Raw genomic sequence first — 22,556 nt, forward strand, 5'->3', positions numbered from 1 at the left:
GTTGGCCCACAGTTAGCAGCTCTAACTGCTGAGGAGCTAGAGACTAAGGTCAGCTACACAAGGGGATCAGACAAGTCTGCATTACCAACTTTCAGTGAAAATTCTGGACACCAAAGCTTGAGTGAGCTTGGCAAAACTCCATGTGTACTATCAAGCACAGTTGCTGAGGGAAATCAGTGCTGTCCACATGACTCCCCTGGAGAGGACAATTGGAAGGTCAGTGTCTGCTCTTTCCTAAACCCTGCCCTAGGGATCTTCTATTGCTGGTTTTAATCTGAGTCTTTTGTTGTAATTCATTGTAACCATGAATATAACAGCGTTGCTGCGTTCTGTGCATTCTTCTAGTGAAATATTGCGCCTCAGTGTAGTTTTGGAGACGTCTTGAACTACGTCATATATTTTGCTTGATTTTCTAGTTATGGAGGGTGGGAAGGAAACTTGGACGTTTTGGGAATCACTGCTTGAGAAAGAAATTGGGCTCTGATTATGAATATATTCAATGGTTTATAATTAATTACTGTCAATATTTATTTTTATGCTAAAATTGTCCCAGATTTGGACAGTGGGAACACCTTAAAGCTACAGCCTGTGTGTGTGTGTGTGTGTGTGTGTGTGTGTGTGTGTGTGTGTGTTACTCTTTACAATTTTCTTGTTTGCAAATGCAAGAATATTTTCAGGCATGTGGGGTGCCTGGGTGGCTCAGTTGGTTTAGCGTCCAACTCCTGATTTTGGCTCAGGTCATGATCTCAGGGTTCATGAGATAGAACCCTGCATTGGGCTCTGTGCTGATGGCTTGGAGCCTGCTTGGGATTCTCCATCTCCTTCTCTCTGCCCCTCCCCTGCTCGCTCTCTCTCTCTCTTTCTCTCTCTCTCCCTCTTCCTCTCACCCACTTTCAAAAATAAGTAAACTGCTTAAAAAAAAATATTTTCTGTCCCAGCTTGGAATCAGCTTCTCCAAGGAGTTCTGGCTCCTTTCACTAGAAAATGGCATTCATAGGGGCACCTAGGTGGCTCAGTAGATTGAGTGTCTGACTTCTGCTTGGGTTGTGGTCTCGTAGTTCATGGGTTCGAGCCCTGCATCAGGCTCTGTGCTGACAGCTAGTAATCTGGAGCCTGCCTCAGATTCTGTGTCTCCCTCTCTCTCTGCCCTTCCTCCACTCATGCTGTTTCTTTCTTTCAAAAATAAATAAAAACATTAAAAAAATTTTTTTAAGGAAAATGGTATTTATAGGGGCACCTTGGTGGCTCAGCCAGTTAAGCATCTGACTTTGGCTCAGGTTATGATCTTGCGGTCCATGAGTTTAAGCCCCATGTTGGGCTCTGTGCTGACGGCTCAGAGCCTGGAGCCTGCTTTGGATTCTGTGTCTCCCTCTGTCTCTCTGCCCTTTCCCTGCCCATGCTCTGTCTCTGTCTCTCTCTCTCTCTCAAAAATAAACATTAAAAAAAAATGGTATTTGTAAATCAATAGTTGAGCACTAGTTGTGTTCTCTTCTACTGGTAAGTCATTGATTGTGGGGGCCATAGGTCATTTCACAGTGGGAGCCTAGGATATGTATACATGTATAGCTTTCTACATACATTGATTTCTTGAATTATAATTATACCTATAGAGATATCACACCTATCCTTGGCCTTGTGAGCCTCCAAGACCACTCTCCCTTAGGGCTTTTATTTAAGTGCAAAGTATAGGATACAATTAGACAAAGACAAGGCAGTCCAGCCTTGAGGCCTAAAGACACATCTGGTCAGAAGACCCTCAGGATCCTTATTCACAAATGGACATGCTTCATCTCTGGATTGAACCGCTAAGATCTGTGTGATGACAGAGTTTGACTTTAGGAGAGCAGATGGCAGAAGTTCCAGGAGGAACTTTAATGCCTCTCTGGTTCCATGACCTGAGCCATCATTTATGCCAGGTGAAAGCCATCAGGAAAGAAACCAACCTTGGGAGAGTTTAAAGAGTATGTTGTATTCCCACTGCCTTTATCTTAACAAGGAGTCAAACCAGATATCCAGATATCCCCAGAGATAAGCGCAAAACTATCTCTATCCTCCATAGTTATCCTTCTGTTGGTTAAATGTTTTTAATTATAAATCACATTCTCAATCCTTTGCCTGCATCACTGGAAAAAGACAGCTGCCAATATAATATGTATGTGTGCCTCATATGAGATGTGGCTATTGGTTTAAAGAAAATATAAAAAACAATATACTCCAGCAACAAAGGTGTGTGTAATCATGTACAAGATTGGTAACTGTTATAATTCTCCACCACCAAGATTGGAACTTTAAAAAGGTATCGGTATATAAACAGAATTACCATATGATCCAGTAATTCTACCACTGGGTATTTACAAAGAGAGTAGGAAAACCCTAATTCAAAAAGATATATGCACCCTATGTTTACTGCAGCATTATGGTAGCCAAATTAGGGAAGCAACATCTATCCAGTGATAGACGAAGGGATAAAGAAGATGTGATATATATGTATGTGTGCGTGTATACACACACACACACACACACACACACACACACACACACACACACTGAAATATTACTCAGCCATAAAAAAGAATGAAATATTGCCATTTGTAATAACATGGATGGAACTAGAGGGTGTTAAGCTAAGTGAAATAAGTCAGTTAGAGAAAGACAAATACCATATGATTTCAGCTGTATGTGGAATTTAAGAAACAAAACAAGGGAAAAATGAGACAAACAAAAAAACAGACCCTTAAATACAGAGAACAAAGTGAAGGTTACCAGAGGGGAGGTGGGTGGGGGTTGGATGAAAAAGGTGAAGATGAATTGGAGTGCACTTACCATGATGAGCACTGAGTAATGTATAGAATTGTTCACTATAGTAATGCCTAAAACCAATATATTAATTAATGTACATTAATTACACTGGAATTTGATTTTAAGAAACTTTTAGTAAGTCAATTAAAGGTATCTGTGGATTAATTAAATTTGAAATTATATTATTATTAAATAATTCTAGTCCCTCTTCTGGCCAAACATATTCCATTGAGAGAGCACCCTGTAGAGGTTTTAATTCAGTTTCCCAATATACTTTATAACCTATGTCAGTATTACCACAGGTTTTGTTAGAACCCATTAAATTGATCATACCAGTTATACCAGCATCACACCAAATAACAATTACATTATGAATTAGACAAGATCATTACAAAATAAGTCGGATTTAAAATAGTATTTTCTCGGCCTAACCCTCCAAAAGTGGCCTTTGCCCATATACTAAATATTGTCATAGAATGAAGTTTAAATCAAGGGCCAAGTTTCAGCCAGATTATTGAAAATGTTCTTGTGAGGGAACAGTATCTGAATACTGGGGTCTACCCCAATGAATGCTTTGGCTTCCCAATGGAAAAGAAGGCATTAGCCAAATCCAAAACGAAATAATGATGCCCCTGAGCTTTAACTGTTGATACCATATCAAATACAGCTGACAATTTAGGGTGAGGGTTTGGGTTACAACTTATCAAGCCCTCCAAAATCTATAGTTAACCTCTCAGATCCATCAGCTTTCCTCACACACTATGAAACCGTTAAATGGGAATTTGCAAATGCTAACACAGCTGCACCTAAAAGATCCTTGGGGGCGCCTGGGTGGCTCAGTCCGTTAAGCATCTGACTCTTGATTTTGGCTCAGGTCATGATCCTAGGGTCGTGGAACAGAGCACCGTACTGAGCTCTGTGCTGACAATACGATACCTGCTTGGGATTCTCTCTCTCTCTCCCTCTCTTTCTGCCCTTCACTCGCTCGCTCACATGCTTTCTCTCTCTCTCTCTCTCTCTCTCTCTCCTCTCTCTCTCTCCCTCTCTCTCTCTCTCAAAATAAATAAACAAAACAAAAAAATAAAATAAAAGATCCTTGGGGCACCTGGCTGGCTCAGCTGGTAGAGCATGCAACTCTTGATCTTGGGGTCCTCAGTTCAAGCCCGACATTGGGCATAGAGCTTACTTTTAAAAAAAGGACTAAGTAGATTAATATGACACCATATCCATTCCAATAATGCACTATGGCCAGGAGGAGGCAACAACCATACATGGTTTCTATCCAGAAATTCCTTTGTGGACTATGCTTTCACCTGCAAGCCTTCTATAGTATCATCACATTCAATCATCACATATTGCCCTCTCAGTTTTCATTTGACTTTTAAGTTACAACAATACATATATCAACAAGCCTAGCAATTATAAATTTGTACTGTCTTCAGGTCATGTTACCAATACTAATGAAAGTAGACTTGGGGTCCCTGCTAAAAGATCATGACACCCAGGCCTGCCCATCATTCAATCATAATCCTCTGCATTTCCTTGCCTGGTTAGCATCAGAACAGGTTCTCAAAAGATTATAGAGGCCTCTTTTTTTTTTATAATATTAATATTTAAATTTTTAAAAATGTTTTACTTACTTTTGACAGAAAGAGAGACAGACAGAACGTGAGTGGGGGAGGGGCAGAGAGAGAGGGAGACACAGAATCTGAAGCAGGCTCCAGGCTCTGAGCCGTCAGCACAGAGCCCAATGCAGGACTCAAACTTGTGAACCGTGAGATCATGACCGTGAGCTGAAGTTGGACGCTTAACCAACTGAGCCACCCAGGTGCCCCTATAATCTTAATATTTTAAAGTTTATCATGACTGGGATCAATTGAAATAATTTGTCCCAGTTCTTTGAACAGAGTATCAATTTCTTATAGTGCTCCATCAAAATTTTAGTAACTATTCCATCTACTCTCTCCTTTTTAATGGCATTTTTTAAATAATCTTTTTTATTTTGAGACAGCACATGTGGGTAGGGGAAGGGCACAGAGAGGAGACAGAGAATCAGGTTCATGCTGTCAGCATAGACCCCGAGGTGGGGCTCGACCTCACAAACCATGAGATCATGACCTGAGCCGAAACTAAGAGTTGCACACTTAACCAACTGAGCCACCCAGGCACCTAGTGTCACTTTTAATCAACTACCTGAACATCTTTATCTGATTCAGTTCTTCTCAGATTTCTTCCAACTCTTTTATTTAAATTGTTACCTTTCTTCTGAATAATCCTTATCTTTCTCCCAGCATTAAGCCCCATTCAAGAGAGTTGAATAAAGAGATGTAGAATATCATGCCTCACATCATATTGTCTCCCACACCTTATTTTTTTAATTTTTAAAAATTTTATTCATTTTTGAGAGACAGAGAGAGCAAACAGGGAGGGGCAGAGAGAGAGAGAGGGAGAGAGAGAATCCCAAGCAGGCTCTGCACTGTCAGAGTAGAGCTGGGCACAGGGCTCGAACTCGCGAACTATGAGATCATGACCTGAGCTGAAACCAAGAGTCGGACGCTTAAACGCTTAACCGACTGAGCACTTAGGTGCCCCTTATCTCCCCTTTTATCATGATGTCAATCACCAGCTGGCTCAGAGGGATGGAGAGAGAAGGTATGGTATACTGAACCACAGGCTATAATCTACAGCTTTAAGAGCCTCTAGCTGTTTCTCTGATGCCATTTACTTTTGCTAGAATAATGGGGGAGGGGCAGCAAAGGAACCATATTCTTGGCTGACATCCTCTTAGTTTGTATTTGATTTGCAACCCATTTACACTGGACCTATAGAGTTCAGTTCTCACTTGCTTTTCTTCTGGTTGAGTACAACACTTATGCATACTCAACTCAGGGATGGCCTAGTAACCAACCTGTTAATAAAAATCCTCTCATCAGCCTCTGTCATCTTTCTTCCTGTGTAATAACCCCTTAGTCATATTTTAAAAGTACGCTCCACATCCAATGTGGTGACTGAACTCGCGACCCTGAGATCAAGAGTCACGTGTTCTACCGACTGATCCATCCAGGCACTGCCCTCTTAGTCATTATTATTTGAACTGGAATCAAGGGTCATATCAAAGACCCCATCCTCATCACCAACTGCAAACATTTCACACATTGTAATTGAAAATATTTGCATGACTCCACAGAGCACACTCGTAAGGTTCTCTTAAAAGCATATTGGGGGTCAAACATCCAGGTAGTTTCCCAGATTCTTATTTACACACTCTTGTGGTTCATTCCCAGAGTAATGAGCCCTGGCTTACAGAGAGTCAGAAGATACCAGTCGGAGTTTTTATGCATTTTTGGTAACACAGTCAAGCTAGACTATCTGACCATTATGCCAACCCAAACTGGGACTAGGTGTGGTCAGGAAATTTGGGGTATTAAGCAACACATAATAAATGCATGGCCCTCATCTTAGCCAAGTGTCAAAGCCAGATACTCAGAAGTCCCTAAAAATAAAGCTGGAACTTTTTCAGCCAATTTTAAACTGATTCTGGGGGCGCCTGGGTGGCGCAGTCGGTTAAGCGTCCGACTTCAGCCAGGTCACGATCTCACGGTCTGTGAGTTCGAGCCCCGCGTCGGGCTCTGGGCTGATGGCTCGGAGCCTGGAGCCTGTTTCCGATTCTGTGTCTCCCTCTCTCTCTGCCCCTCCCCTGTTCATGCTCTGTCTCTCTCTGTCCCAAAAATAAATAAACGTTGAAAAAAAAAAAATTTAAACTGATTCTGTATTAGATGAAACAAACGCACAATATATCAAAATGCGGGGAATGCTGCTAACATAGTCATTATAAGGAAACTTACAAAATGACTATATTAGAAGGAAGTTCTCAAATAAATGACATGGTCCATCTTAAGAAAATAGGAAAGACAAATTAAATCCTATAGGCAACCCTGTTTACTTCATCGTCTCTCCTCTCACACCTTGGGAGCAGTCCTGCCGCAGGGGCAGTGTCAATTGGCAACCAATGAAAACTGTTTCTATATAAGTCACCAAGAACACTGGGTAAGTCACAAAAGCCACATCCCTGGAATCCCAGATCTCCCTTCTCTCAACCCGTTTTCCTGCCTGCACAGCAAGAGCTCTGACTTGAGCCATCCAGAGTCTGAGAAAATCCACAAAATACTTAGATTATTTGGCCTGCAAGTGGTCTCGGCCACAGGAGGCAGCTCCGGAGGTCCTGAAAATGTCTGCACCTTCTCATTCTGTTCAGCCATAGTTGGGGAATATCCAAGCAGGTACCTCTTGCGGGGCATCCCTTCTAGCGTGCTGCAATCTCTCTAACCCCATATTAACTACACTTTGTTCCCGTATCCATTATAGTTCCTGCCTGGCTCCTGTAGCTCTTCCAGCCAGTGACATCTACCTACCGAATTCTGACTCGGGCTCCTTGTCAGGTACCAGAGGCCAGTTTCCTCTTCATGGTGCCTGGGGACATGAGACATTCCACAGGAACCAGGGACCAAACTCATTCTGCTTCCAGATGCACTGGAGGTTGTCACAACTACCTCTCCACAGTTACTTACGGACCCGGGCCACATGACAGGTCCCACAAAGCCCGTAAGTCTTTCCCCGAAGACCTCAGGCAGCAGCACAAATTAGGCCAAACCTGAATGAGAGCTCTTCTCTGCCATCACACTGTCCTCTCTGAGACATGGAAAACTGGGGGCTCCCATAAACTTGATCCTTTCATGTTGGTAGAACACAACTATGTCCTCAACACACCGTACACAATGAACAGAACCCTCCAGATTAAAAATGGCTGAAAGAATAAGCATTTTATTATTGTACAAACATGAGCAACGAGAGGCATGCAGTTCCAGGGCTGGATGACGTGAGACCGTAGACATCCACAGAGAGCATGACACGAGACCAAAAAGTCCATGAAGACAAACCTTTGCAAGCTTCCTGGAAAACCCATCTCGTGAGCCAACTCTTTCCACACCTAACCCAGACAAAAGGAAGGAAATGAGGCCCCTGATGGTCCGTGGAGGCCAAACATGACTGCAAGGGACTGTGGAGACAGCACAGAGGTCCGCCTGCCTGAGCATGCTGAAGTGACAGACACACACGGTGGAGCTTTGCCAGATGGTAACGGTAGGGTGGCTTTGCCACTGGCAAAGGGACTCAGCAGTTTACAATGTGCAACACAGCTCCCGAACGCACCTCACATACCAGGCGCTCCCAAGGAATCTCCCCAGCGTAGATGTGCACAAGTGTGAGCTACGACTTGTGAATGATGGCTCCCTCACAAAGCCTACTCTCAGAGCTTCACTCTGGGGAGAACGGTCAGGATGAATGAGGAGACAGCACATTCGCTGTACAGCTGGGGCCTTTGTCCAGGGTAGACTTTCCCGTGCTGAAAACGGTTTAGTCTTTGGGTGAAGGCTGTCCTATGTCCAATGCACACACGATCCCTGCTGGGAATTCTCAAATGAACTATAAGTTGGGGCATTGACTAAAGGATCTCCCACATTTGCTGCAGTATTAAGGCTTCTCTCCTGTGTGAATCTTCTGATGGAGAACAAGTGTGTGTTTGCGGTTAAACTCTTTCCCACATCTGCCGCACACATAAGGCCGCTCTCCACTGTGAACTTTCCAGTGCCGGATCAGATTTGGCCTCTGGGTGAAGGCTTTCCCACACCTGCTGCACTCATAAGGATTTTCTCCAGAGTGAACTTTCTGGTGCTGAACGAGTTTAGAGATGCAGCTAAAGGCTTTCCCACATCTGCTGCACTCATAATCACTGCTGTGAATTCTCCAGTGCACGTTAAGGTGAGAGCTCTGGCTAAAGGCCTTCCCACACTCACTGCACTCGTAAGGTCTCTCTCCAGTGTGAGTTCTCTGGTGCAGAAGGAGCGTGTGTTTGCGGCTGAACTCTTTCCCGCATGTGCTGCATACATAAGGCCTTGCTCCTGTGTGAACTTCTTGGTGTCTAATGAGGTTAGACTTACTACTGAAGAATTTTCCACAATTGCTGCACTGATAGAGTCTTTCGCCAGTGTGAACTCGCCTATGTTCAATGAGGCCAGAGATTTGTCTAAAAAACTTCCCACATTCACGGCACTCATACGGCCTTTCTCCAGTGTGTATGGTCTCGTGTTTGAAAAGGTCACAGCTTTGGCTAAAGAGTTTCCCACACTGGCTGCACTCATAAGGCCTTTCTCCAGTATGGATTCTCTGGTGCCGCGTAAGCGTGTCTTTGCGGGTGAACGCTTTCCCACATTCAGTGCATCTGTGATGCCTCTGTCCAGTGTGAAGGGCTCCGCCAAGCCCGGTGCTCTTGTAGGCCTTCAAAGGCATGCAGGGGACTTGGTGCTGAGGAAGGCCAGAGGGGGCTGGCAAGTCCATCCTACCCTCCGTGCACATGGAGGTCTTCTCTGGCACATAGGGTCTGCAGCTTTTCACGGAGGCCCTGCCCTCACCTCTTCGGAAGGGCCTCTCTCCAGTGGGCTGCTTCTGGTGCTGATGGAGGCTGGCACTGAGCCACCATTGCTTCCAACGTGCCCCCCGTGTAGGCGGCTTCGGCCTGGCCTCTCCCTGCTGGCGTTCAGTCAGGTATAGGATTTCTTTCAACGCTGAGCCAGAGCTGTCACATGGGCGGGTCTTCACACCTGCCTCAGGAGTCCTGACCCGTGACACTCCTTCTGAGGAGACAGAGGATGTATCATTATCCTCCACTGCACACCAACAACCTGAAACCAGAGAAGCGTTGCTGACACGCATGCTGGACTCTGCGGACGCGCAACCCCATCACAAATGAGTGTATGACGCATACAGGAACACATCAGCAGGACCGTTTATAGGACAAGGGAGGTTGGGACAGGTTAAGAAATGGGCCGAAAACACAGAACTGGGTCTCTGAAGGTCACAGAATGACGGAAGCCCCCCGAAGACAAAGATATGTGCACAGAGTACGGCAAACGGCTTCCGGGAGGAATCTGGCTGCCGAGACAGGGGAGTGCTAGGCAGAAGGGCACGCACAGGCCCAGGAAGATCCACTTACAAGTGTATAGCTGGTGCTCGAGGATTATTTAAGGGTATGGGCCCATCTCCTTACACGTTAAGTGTCAATGCTGCAGAACAACGTGGACTGAGCAGTGGAGAAGACCGGGTGCAGGGCAAATGAGAGATGGCAAGGGGCTTCAAGTCAGATGGGAAATAAGCGACGACGTCAAGAACGGGGAAGGATGGGAATACTGTGTGGCCACCAGCCTTGAAACCAAGCACTGGTGTGCAAAATTAATTCTGCTGGTTTTGAACCCCGCCTTGATATCATGGCCTTCCCCCACATGCACTCACCAGGTCCAGGTCCCTTCGGAGCCTCTCTTTCTGTGGCTGGGGTCACGTCCACCTGGTCAGGCACCCAGGGATCTTCCCTTTGCTTTGGTTGTGCGACTAAGCGTGATGTGGAGGGTGCAATTCCTGAGGGAGACACAAGACAGGTGAGCGGCCACTACCAGCCAGAGCAACTCATCCCATGATGCTCCACAAGTTCAAAAAAAAAATTATCACCAAAACAAAAACCTTGAAGGAAGGTTTTGCAGGCACAAAGGTCCTGCAAACTCCTGGTATAAGTAAGCCCCAGAAAATGTCACCTAGAAAAAGGGAGAGGAACTTAAGGCACAGAGGTACCATAGTTCTGGACAGATTCACCAGCCCAGAAAATGCCCAAGACAAAGGCATCCATGGGGCAAACCACGTGCTGTGACTCCCAAAGCCTTAGCTGTGTGGCTTCGGGATGGGGTCACTAAGAGGCGAGAACACTCCATACGGCTCAGACCTGGCACCCACAGTGCCTACTCCAGGAAGCCTGGCAGGGAAGCAGTGCCTGTGATCTGACCAGGGAAGGACACCGCAGTCTGTGGCGAAAAAGAGAAAGAAGATGGGATTGGTGTGCGGACCTTACCCAGTGAGGCTAAAAGTGCAAAGTTCTCGAGCATCACATCCTGATATAAAAGTCTCTGAGAATCATCAAGGAGCATCCATTCTTCCCATGAGAAGTACACAAACACGTCCTCAGAGATCACACAGCCCTGCAATGACATGGCCAGCAGGGTCCAGGAAAAGTCTCTTGACTGAGTATCCCCACTCTACCCACAACAATGTCAGCCTCAGCCACATCCCCATGTGCCTGCCAGTTCCTCTGGGGTGCCCCAAATCATGCCTCCTAGACATAAACCTAGACTCACTGCTCTCACGGAAGCCCCCAGTAGCAGGGCTGCAGGACCATCAGTTGACACTCTCCCCTCTCGTGCACGTCACTTCTCAGACCACACCCCCCCACACACCTTCAGTCACCTAGCACCACTCTTCTTGCCCACACCAGACTCCTCACATGTTGCCCTGCAAGTAGCACAGAGAGAATGCTTGGCAGTACATTCGGGATCCCATCTTGCAACAAACCTCAAGTGGCCCCAATTGCCAAAGGAAAGCCCCCATTCCTGCTTTGAAGGCCTCTCAGTCTGGACCTTTCCTTCAATTTCAGGCACCCAGAACTCCATGCGTATTTCAGGTACCTGCAGCCTTCTTCCAATTCTCTGCTGCACGTTGTATTAGTTTCCTATAGCTGCTGTAACAAACCATTACCACATTGTGGCTTAACACAAATTCATCTTCTTACCACTCTAGAGACTATAAATCCAAAATAGCACTCACTAGGATAAAATCAGGACTGTGTGCCTTTGGGCAGTTCTACAGAAGAATCTGTTTCCTTAACTTTCCCAGTTTCTCAAGAGCTCATGCAATCCTTGACTCCTTGCCCTTTCCTCTGTCTTCAAAGCCAACATATGTTATCACTCTGACCTCTGTTTGTTTCCTCAAATCTTCTTTGACTCTATTCTTCTGTGATTACACTGGGCCCAATGGATAATCTCTCCATTTTAATATACTTAATTCAATCATATACACGAAGTCCCTTGTGATACGTGAGGTAACATATCCAGAAGTTCAAGGGATTAGAACATGGACATCTTTGGGAGGCATTATTTCATCAATTATACACATGCTTTATCCTCAGTAGTCACAACTTCCTCATCTCCACCCAATCCTCTGAACATTAGTTTTACGACTGACTTCCCCAGTTCAGTTCATAGTGCAGCATATTCACAATTTTGAGTCACCTCTAACTCCCTACCTTTCTTCTCACAATCCACTTCAAACAAAACAGGCCTTAGTAAAGTAACAAACAGAAAATACAATCTGGGGCACCTGGGTGGCTCAGTCAGTTAAGCATCTGACTTCAGCTCAGGTCATGATTTCATGGTTCGTAAGTTTGAGCCCCGTGTCGGGCGCTGTGCTGACAGCTCAGAGCCTGGAGACCACTCCGGATTCTGGGTCTCCCTCTCTCTCTGCCCCTCCCCCACTCTTGCTCTGTCAATCTCTCTCTCTTGAAAATAAACATTAAGAAACACACACACACACAGACCTCCCTTAAAAAAAAAACAAACTAGCCACCAGGAGGATGACTCTGGAAGTTCTGCTGTGACCAGAAGCACTGGCAGGAAAAGACCTCCTCTCCTGGCCCATCATTGGCTGGGAGCTGCGACCTCACGATGCAGAGCCTTCTGGGTATTGTAGTGACTACCACCCCACGGGGCTCGGACAGGAAGCCAGGGTGGTCAGAGGTGGAAGGCAAAGAAATCATTTATTGAGAGCCTACTGTGTGCTAAGTCTGCCAGTTGCTCCCAAGCCACAGCAGGTGTCCCACGTCCTAAGCATGAATGAACTGGCCCTGGCTATTCTGGAGGTTCAGGATTCGTAAATCCCAGCCTCACCCCTCCTAATTTAGGACGCAAGGGGAACAGTTTCACCTCCAGGATGTGAAATGAAAAATGAAGACAAAACCTCCCTGGTAGACCTCTGTGCAGTTGTTTAAATGCTTCTCACACATAATGCTCCATTCATTAAAATGGCAGGAAAAAACAGTCTGTATATATTGGTGAAGTTATGTATAAAGCACTTAAAGTGGTGCAAGGTACACATTTAGTGCTGGATACAATCCTCATCACCACCAATCTGGGCTCTCATATATCCAAGTGGCTGAAGAGGAGTCCATGCTGCCCACTTGCAGACTTAAAGACCATATCTATCAAAATTCAAATACACATACCCCAGACCAACAAGTAGCCTTAATAGAAATGATTAAAATTTTTAAAGGACAGAACAGTGTGTACAACCTGTGACATTCAAAACTATTCTAAGAAAAAACAATCAAACATACAGAATGCTATACGTTTCTGCGTGTTTTGGGTAGCCTGTTGCACTAAGGTTATGTTTTTCTAAGCAAGATGATTCAAGATTTACAATTTAAAAAATATTTTTCGGGGCACCTGGGTGACTCAGTCGGTTAAGCATCCGACTTCGGCTCAGGTCATGATTTCATGGTTCGTGAATTCATGAGTTCGTGCCCCACATAGGGCTCTGTGCTGACAGGCTCAAGGCCTGGAGCCTGCTTCAGATTCTGTGTCTCCCTCTCTCTCTGCCCCTCCCCCACTCACGGCCTGTCTCTGTCTCTCTCAAAAACAAATAAACATTAAAAAAAAAAAAAAGTTAAGGGGCGCCTGGGTGGCTCAGTCGATTGGGCGTCCGACTTCGGCTCAGGTCACGATCTCGCGGTCCGTGAGTTCGAGCCCCGCGTCGGGCTCTGGGCTGATGGCTCAGAGCCTGGAGCCTGCTTCCGATTCTGTGTCTCCCTCTCTCTCTGTCCCTCCCCCGTTCATGCTCTGTCTCTCTCTGTCTCAAAAATAAATAAAACGTTAAAAAATTTTTTTTAAAAAGTTAAAAAAATGTTTTTCCTCAGGACTGGATTGTAGCTTAGGGTGGACATCATTTCAAATTTTGTAGTACATTTCTTCTGTATCTTCTGTTCAAATTCATAAACTTTGAACTTGAATTACAACCAATCACACAGTGTTTAGGTTCCAATTGGCAATGGAATCTGCCAGATGGCATCTAACTTCAGGGCCTCAGCTCTAGAGGAAAGCTAACCTGGGTTTGCAGTTAAGTAACTCCATTATTGATTATGATTCCTTGAGCATGGCCTCACCTCTCTAAGCCTCCACTTCCTCATTTCTGAAGTGGGGAAATACTAGTATACAAAACATATGGTGATTGGAACTATTTATTACCTGGGGAATTACATGCTATCCTCTGGTCATTCTCCCAACAGCACTTCAGACCCTTCCCACTGGAGGAAAGAAAGTGACTCCTGACCATCCACATCTTCTTAACCTGCACCCTTGATTCAGAGGGTTCCAGGTGCTCATCTCCTGTCCCCAACCACCCTCAGGTAAACTGGGTCTCACATGGATCTGTGTATTTAGTGGAAGCTCACACTGAATTCCTGACTCATACCCACCAGGTTCAGTGTCCCAACAGGACAACGTCCCTTGATACTGAAGACCAAACAGGGTACTGTACACTTCTAGGGAGAAAAAGTGAAGCCAATGAATTCTATGGAAAATGTCATACCATTTATTTAGGACACCTTTAATTTCTCTCAGCAGAAGAGTTTTGTAGGTTTCAACAACCAAGTTTTCAGTAATATTCAAATAACTTTGTAGCTTTCAAAAAAATATTTAAAAATGAATGTAATGTGGGGCGCCTGAATAGCTCAGTCAGGGTTAAGGATCCAACATGGGCTCAGGTCATGAGCTCGCTGTTTGTGGGTTCAGCCCCACATCGGCCTCTGTGTTGACAATTCAGAGCCTGGTGCCTGCTTTGGATTCTGTGTCTCCCACTCTCTCTGCCCCTCCCCTGCTCACACTCAGTCTCTCCCTCTCCCCAAAATAAATAAACATTAAAAAAATTTTTGTTAATGAATGTAATGAAGTAACTTAAACATATTATTCTGATTCCTAAGAATTTTATTATTTGATGCTATAGAATTGACCTGTAACAATTTCATCATTCAATTTTTGTGTTCTATGCATTGTTGACATATAGACTATAGTTCACTTACATCTGTCTACACTTCATATGTGTATTCATACATATATGTAAAGGGAGGGAACCTGTACACAGCACTTTACATTTACTTATGCCAGTGAATTTTTTGTACCAATTGATATGATAATTTTTCCTTGACCTGTTTAATATGTTAGATAACATAATGTTTTGCTAATATTAAAGCAGCCTGGCATCACTGGAATACATCTCTCTTGGTTATGGTGTATAGTACATTTTATACATTGCTGAACTTTGTTAATATAGTCTTAATGTTATTTGTATCTATATTCTTGAGGTTAGTTCTAGTATACTTTTCAGATGACTTAGAATTCTCTTTATATTCTATTATGTGTTCTGTAAGACAGTTGTATTTGGTACTAATTTCTAAACTAAAATGTGTTTGTATACTTTTCACATGCCTGATAGCCACTTGGGTACCCACTTCTACTGACCGCTCATAATTTGGGCATTTAGACTGGAGTCTTATTTCTTGCTCTGATTAATGCTATTTCTTTGTATGGATTATGCATTGATCCCTTCACAATCTTAGACATTGGAGATATCCTCTCTTGATTTTCTTGTTTCCAGTATAATTAACATACAGTGTTATATTAATTTCAGGTGGACAATATATTGATTCAACAATTCTACGTGTTATTCAGTGCTCATCATGATAAGTGTACTCTTATTCCCCTTCATCTTTTCCACTCATCTCCGACCCACCTCCCCTCTGGTAACCACCAGTTTGTTCTCTATATTTAAAAATCTTGTTGGGGCACCTGGGTGGCTCAGTCGGTTGAGCATCTGACTTCGGCTCAGGTCGTGATCTTGCGGTCTGTGAGTTCGAGCCCTGCGTCAGGCTCTGTGCTGACAGCTCAGGGCCTGGAGCCTGTTTCAGATTCTGTGTCTCCCTCTCTCTCTGCCACTCCCCCGCTCATGCTCTGTCTCTCTCTCTGTCAAAAAAATAAACATTAAAAAAAATAATAATAATAAAGTAAATAAAAATCTTGTTTTGTTTCATTTTTTTTCCTTGTTCATCTACTTTCTTTCTTAAATTTCACATACAAGTGAAATCATAGGATATTTGTCTTTCTCTGACCAATTTTCACTTAGCATTACATCCTCTAGGTCCATCCACATTATTGCATGTGGCAAGATTTCATCTTTTTTTATCGCTGAAAAATATTGCTTTGGATATACATACCATCTTGCCAGCTTGCATTCCCACCAAAAGTGCACAAGGGATCCTTTTTTTCCATATCCTCACCAATACTTGTTGTTTCTTGTGTTTTTTATTTTAGCCATTCCAACAGGTGTAAGGTTCATTGTGTGTGTGTGTGTGTGTGTGTGTGTGTGTGTGTGTGTGTCTAATTTACTTATTTTTAAGAAAGCAGGAGAGCAAGCAATGGAGGGGCAGAGACAGTGAAAGAGAGAATCCCAAGCAGGCTCTGCACTGCCATGTCGGGCTCGAACTCAACGAACTGTGAGATCATGACCTGAGCCAAAATCAAGAGTCAGACGCTCAACCAGATGAGCCACCAAGGCACCCCTCATTGTGGTTTTGATTTTCATTTCCCTGATAATAAGTGATATTGAGCATCTTTTGACAGGTCTGTTGGCCATTGGGATGCCGCCTTTGGAGAATTATCTGTTCACATCTTCTGCCCATTTTTGAACTAAATTCTTTGGGTATTTTTGGTGTTGAGTTGTAAAAGTTCTGTATATATTTTAGATACTAACACTTTATCAGATATATCATTTGCAAATACTTTCTCCCATTCAGTAGGGGTGGTCTTTTTGTTTTATCATTTCATTTGCTCTGCAGAAACTTTTCTTTGGATGTAGTCACAATATTTTATTTTTGCTTTTGTTTCCCTTGATTAGGAGACATATCTAGAAAAATGTTGCTATGGCCATAGACAGAAATTACTGTCTCTGCTCTCTTCTAGGATTTTTATAGTTTCAGGTCTTCCATTAAGGTTTTTCATCCATTTTATTTTTGTGTATGATGTAAGAAAGTGATCCAGTTTCATGGTTTTGCATGTAGCTGCCCAGTTTTCCCAACACCACTTATTAAAGAGACTATCTTTCTCACTGGATATTTTTGCTTCTTTTGTTGAAGATCAATTGACCATATAATGGTGGGTTTACTTCTGAGCTCTCTGTTCTGTTCCACTGATCTATGTGTCTGTTTTCTGTCATTACTATATTGTTTTGATTACTAGAGCTTTGTAGTATATCTTGAAAATTGGATTGTAATACCTCCAGTTTTGTTCTTTCTCAGGATAGCTTTGGCTATTTGGAGTTTTTTGTAGTTCCATACATATTTTAGGATTATTTGTTCTAGTTCTGTGAAAAATGCTGTTGGTATTTTAATAGGGATTGCATTAAATGTGTAGTTTGCTTAGGTAATATGGACATTTTAACAATATTTGCTCTCCCAATTCATGAGCATGGAATATTTTCCATTTGTTTCAGTTATCTTCACTTTCTTTCATCAATGTTTTATAGTTTTCATAGTACAGTCTTTCGCCTCTTTGGTTAAGTTTATCCCTAGGCATGTTATTATTTTTGGTGCAATTATAAATGGGATTGTTTTCTTAATTTCTCTTTCTGCTAATTCATTATTAGTGAATAAAAATGTAACTGAGGGGCCCTTGGGTGGCCCAGTTGGTTAAGCACCAGATTCCTGATCTTCGCTCAGGTCATGATCTCATGGTTTGTGAGTTCAAGTCCGTCAGGCTATGCACTGACAGTGTGGAACCTACGTGGGATTCTGTCTCTCCTTCTCTCTGTTTCTTCCTCTCTTGCACTCACGCTCTCAAAATAAATAAATAAACTTTTAAAAAAGTAGGTAAAAGTGTAACTGACTTTTTTAAACGTTTATTTATTTTGAAACAGTCAGAGACAGTGCAAGTGGGGGAGGGGCAGAGAGTGAGGGAGACAGAGAATTCCAAGCAGGCTCTGCACTGTGAGTGCTACCCCAATGTGGGGCTCAAACCCATGAAAACAAGACATCATGACCTGAGCAGAAACCAAGAGTTGGATGCTTAACTAACTGTACCACCTAGACTCACCAAAATGCTACTAATTTGTATCCTGTGACCTTACCGAATTCATTTATTAATTTTAGAATTTTCTGGTGGAGTATTTCAGGTTTTCTATATAAAGTATTATGTCATCTGCAAATAGTGAAAGTTTTACTTCTTCTTCCTTACCAATTTGGATTCCTTTCATTTCCTTTTGTTGTCTGATTGTTATGGTTAGGACTTCCAGTACTATGTTGAATAAAAGTGGTGACAGTGATGTCCTTGTCTATCTCCTGATCTTAGGGAGAAAGCTCTGTTTGTCACCATTGAGCATGAGGGTAGCTGTGGTTCTTCATATATGGCCTTTATCAAGTTGAAGTATATTTCCTCTAAACCTACTTTGTTGAGAGTTTTATCATAAATGGATGTTGTATGGGCCACATGACTGGCTCAGTTGGAAGAACATGTGACTCTTGATCTTGGGGTCATGAGTTCAAGTCCCACATTTGGTGTAGAGATCACTTAAATAAATTAGAAAAACTTTTAAAAAATGAATGGATGTTGTATTTTGACAAAAGCTTTCTCTATATCTACTCAAGTGATCATGTGGTTTTTAGTCTTTCTCTTGTTCAGGTAACGTACCACATTGATTGATTTGTGAATACTGAACTCACCCTTGTATACCAGGAATAAATCCCACTTGATTGTAGTGAATTATTTTTGTAATGTTTGGTTTGATTCCATTTGCTAGTATTTTGTTGAAAATTTTTACATCTATGTTCATCAGATATTGGCCTGTAGTTCTCTCTCTCTCTCTCTCTCTCTCTCTCTCTCTCTCTTTTTTTTTTTTGGTAGTGTCTTCATCTGGTTTTGGTGCCAGGATAATACTAGCCTTGTAAAATGAATCTGGAAGTTTTCTTTCCTCTATTTTTTGGAATAGTTTGAGAAGAATAAGTATTAACTCTTCTTTCAATGTTTGGTAGGATTCACCTGTGAAGCCATCTGGTCCTGGCCTTTCCTTTGTTGGGAGATTTTTGATTACTCATTCAATTGCATTGCTAGTAATAAGTCTGTTTAAATTTTCTACTTCTTCCTGATTTAGTTTTAGGAGGTTATAAGATCCTAGTAATTTATCTATTTCCTCTAGGTTGTCCTATTTGTTGGCATATAATGTTTCATGATATTCCTACAATCCTTTGTATTTGTGGTGTTGATTATTTCTCCTCTTTCATTTCTGCTTCTGTTGGAGTCTTCTATTTTTAATTAAAAAACATTTTTAATGCTTATTTTTGAGAGACACAGAGAGAGAGACACAGCATGAGCAGGACAGGAGCAGAGGGAGAGGGAGACACAGAATCTGAAGCAGGCTCTAGTCTCTGGGCTGTCAGCAGAGATTGACACACGGCTTGCACTCTGAGCCACCCAGGCACCCCTCTATTTTTAATTTTTATTAATTTTTGATGAGTGTGGCTAAAGGTTTATCAGTATTGTTGATCTTTCCAAAGAACCACCTTTTAGTTTCATTGATCTGTTCTATTATGTTTTAAGTTTCTATTTTATTTCTGCTCTAATCTATTATTTCTTTCCTTCTACTGGTTTGGGGTTCTGTTTGTTCTTCTTTTTCTAGCTCCAGCACAGAGCCCGATGTGCGGCTCAATCCTACAACTATGAGATCATGACCTGAGCTGAATCAAGAGTTGGACACTTAACTGGGCCACCAAGGTGCCCCTGGAGCAATCTTTTATACATATCTATTGAATCAAGTTAGCTGAGATGTTGTGTTTTCCATATCCTTACTGTTTTTGTGTGTATTCTACTAATAATTAAAATAATTTTGGGGGACACTTGGCTAGCTCAGTTGGTAGACCCCTGATCTTGGGGTCATGAGTTCAAGCCTCATGTTGGGTGCAGAGATTAGTTTAAAAAATAAAATAAATAAAAATATTTTAAAAGAATTTTTGAAGGTCTGTTCTTATGTACGTTACCATTCTTGTATTTTCTTGATTAAATTACTTGTTTGATACTGTAAAATATCTCTATGTTATCTTTGGTAATATTACTTTCCCGGAAGTTTACCTTTTTTTTTAATTTTTAATATTTTTTGAACTTCACCATTTCTTATATTAATCACTCCAACCTTCTTATTAGTATTCATATCTTATTCCACTCCATTCCTTTTAGCTTATCTCTATTTCAGTAATGAGGGATCTTTTATAACAGACTGTATGGAGTTTTCCCAATGCATTTAATACAGTCTGACATGAGGCACCTGAGTGGCTCAGTTGGTTGAGCGTCTGACTTCTGCTCAGGTCATGATCTCACGGTTGGTGAGTTTGAGCCTGCATCAGGCTCCTCCCTGACAGCATAGAGCCTGCTTGGGATTCTCTCTTCCTCTCTCCTTGCCCCTCCCCAACTTGTGCTTTCTCTCTCTGTCTCAAAATAAATAAAATGAACTTAAAGAAAAAACACACTTTTTAAAAAAATGTTTTTTATTTATTTTTCAGACAGAGAGAGAGAGAGAAAGAGAGAGAGGGAGAGACAGCGCCAAGTGGGGAAGGGGCAGAGAGAGAGGGAGACTCAAAATCTGAAACAGGCTCCAGGATCTGAGCTGTTAGCAGAGAGCATGATGTGGGGGCTTGAACTTGTGAACCACAAGATCACGACCTGAGCCGAAGTCGGAGGCTTAACTGACTGAGCCACCCAGGTGCACCTAAAAAAAACAAAACAAAACAAAACAAAACTTTTAAAAATAAACACACTTAAGGGGTGCCTGGCTGGCTCCTTCAGTGAAGTGCACAACTTTTGATCTCGGGGTTGTAAATTCAAGCCCTACGTTGGGTGTAGAGATAACTTTAAAATCTTAAGGGGCGCCTGGGTGGCTCAGTCGGTTGGGCGGCCAACTTCGGCTCAGGTCATGATCTCGCGGTCGGTGAGTTCTAGCCCCGCGTCGGGCTCTGTGCTGACAGCTCAGAGCCTGGAGCCTGCTTCATATTCTGTGTCTCCCTCTCTCTGACCCTCCCCTGTTCATGCTCTGTTTCTCCCTGTCTCAAAAATAGATAAACGTTAAAAAAAAATTAAAAAAAAAATAAATAAAATCTTAAAAAATACAATACAATACAATACAATACAATACAATACAATACAATAACATACTTAAGACTTCTACCCCTAATTCTGATCTCCAGGTCTTGACCTAGCCCAGATCACCATCCTCACCGTGGACATCTCCAACCCAGCCCATTCTCCCACAACCCCAAAGCTTCCATCCCCAAACCCCATGTGACACCTCCAAACTGACACATCTCACAATCAACCATGTCCAAAATTCAACTTCTGATCTCCTTGAAACCTTCCTACTTTGACTCATTGATTTCCATTTTCAAGACGTCCGTGGAAAACAATAGAACAGCAAAAATTAAAAAGTTAGTTTTTCACTCCTTACTCTCAATCACTGCCACTTCTGTTGCAGCAGTAAATAGTGTTGGTTCTAACCTTAAAATCTATCCAGAATCCGACCACTTCTTCCCTTTCCTCTGGCACTACTCTGGTTCACCCATCGTTAAAACACTTTTGGGAGCCCGGTACACTACGTACTTACTGGTCTCCAGGAATTCATATTCCCCGCCCGCCCTAATCTAATCTAATTTTTGCTCCGCACAAAAAATGTGGCTACTTTTGAAGCCCGCCCCCCCCCCCCCCCACACACACACACCAAGTCCTTCTACTCAAAATCTGATGGCTCCCAGAGTCCTCACAAAGAGTGTAACTTCTCACCCAAGGCGTGAGCCCTCACACTCTGCACACTGCAGACGCAAGACCCCAGACTCCGGTTTTCCTCCGTCTCAGTCCCGCCCAGGCCTTGCACCAACCGGCCCCTCCCCTACAGCCAGCTCCCGCACCCCGTCACGCCGGCGCTCAGACACTGGGCCGCCGCCCGCGAGCGCCTCCCCGGCCCGGACACCGGGACCCGGGCCGCAGGGACGCGACCAGGCGCCCCGCGCTCGGGCCTGGAGGGTCTGGGTGGGGGAGCGCGGGGAGGGCCCGGGGGTCGCGCGTTTACCTGAGCCGGGTACCTGGGCGCAGCCGCAGCCATCGGACTCTGTGGGCGGGGCGGGAGACGCCGGCTCTAGGTCGGGGACGCAACCACAGCTGTCCCAAGTCTCACCCCAGCGGCAGGGCCACGGTGGGCGTCGCCAACGCCGAGCCTCGGATTTGTCTCCACGAAACGAGGACAACGCCTCCGCCTCCGGCCTAACCAAGCATTCAAAGGCCCCGGCTTGTGTAGATCCTAACAAAAAGTGAGAAAATGCCGATTGCAAGGAGGATGCCAGGCCCGCCCAGTCGCCTTTCTCACGCACGAAAACGCAGCTCTCCCGGGCCTTCATTGGACGTGCGGCGAGTAGGCTTCTGGGTAATGTAGTTTCCCATGAGCCTTAGGTCCAGACAAATGGTCCTGGGCTGAGGTTCCTGGCAAAAGCAAAGGGCCACAGCGAAGGGCGTGGTAAATGGTACCCGCTCTCTTCGAGGAAGGGGCAGGACCCGGATTCCGTGGAGTGTACTCCTGACCGATTACAGAAATGTTTGTTGACATTATTTCAGATGTTCCCCAAAGCCACAAAACCAAAAGGACACAACACCACACCGTATCTCTCTGTCCACTCATGTGTGGGAGCTAATAAGTATCACCCGGCTGCTTTTTAAATACATACACAAGGAAGCTTTAGGATCAGTTTTGTG

At 43.7% G+C, this 22,556-nt stretch overlaps 2 protein-coding genes and 1 long non-coding RNA gene across 4 annotated transcripts in view; 1 reads left to right on the forward strand and 2 right to left on the reverse strand.

Annotated features, from left to right (window-relative positions):
• Nucleotides 1-22,556, reverse strand: part of LOC147573908 (uncharacterized) — a 73,038-nt gene that overhangs the window by 28,340 nt on the left and 22,142 nt on the right. The gene's annotated exons all lie outside the window — the stretch shown is intronic.
• Nucleotides 2-19,774, forward strand: LOC147573909 (uncharacterized). The gene is made up of 3 exons (XR_015244498.1): nucleotides 2-216; nucleotides 14,012-14,131; nucleotides 19,447-19,774. It is a non-coding gene; the product is annotated as an uncharacterized LOC147573909 (long non-coding RNA).
• Nucleotides 7,605-22,219, reverse strand: ZNF671 (zinc finger protein 671). 2 transcript variants are annotated; one of them, XM_086688487.1, is made up of 4 exons: nucleotides 21,880-22,045; nucleotides 10,751-10,877; nucleotides 10,144-10,266; nucleotides 7,605-9,536 (listed from the first exon to the last, which is right to left on the reverse strand). In XM_086688487.1, exons 1-4 carry the CDS (start codon nucleotides 21,910-21,912, stop codon nucleotides 8,329-8,331), a joined length of 1,491 nt encoding a protein of 496 aa, XP_086544613.1. In that variant the 5' UTR covers nucleotides 21,913-22,045; the 3' UTR covers nucleotides 7,605-8,328. The 2 variants fall into 2 exon arrangements, with proteins under 2 accessions (XP_086544613.1, XP_086544612.1); XM_086688486.1 differs by lacking the exon at nucleotides 10,751-10,877 and having other exon boundaries at nucleotides 21,880-22,219.

The sequence above is a fragment of the Puma concolor genome, chromosome E2 (assembly GCF_028749965.1).
Source record: "Puma concolor isolate L17-30 chromosome E2, mPumCon1.1.hap2, whole genome shotgun sequence".
Classification (NCBI taxonomy): Eukaryota; Metazoa; Chordata; class Mammalia; order Carnivora; family Felidae; genus Puma; species Puma concolor.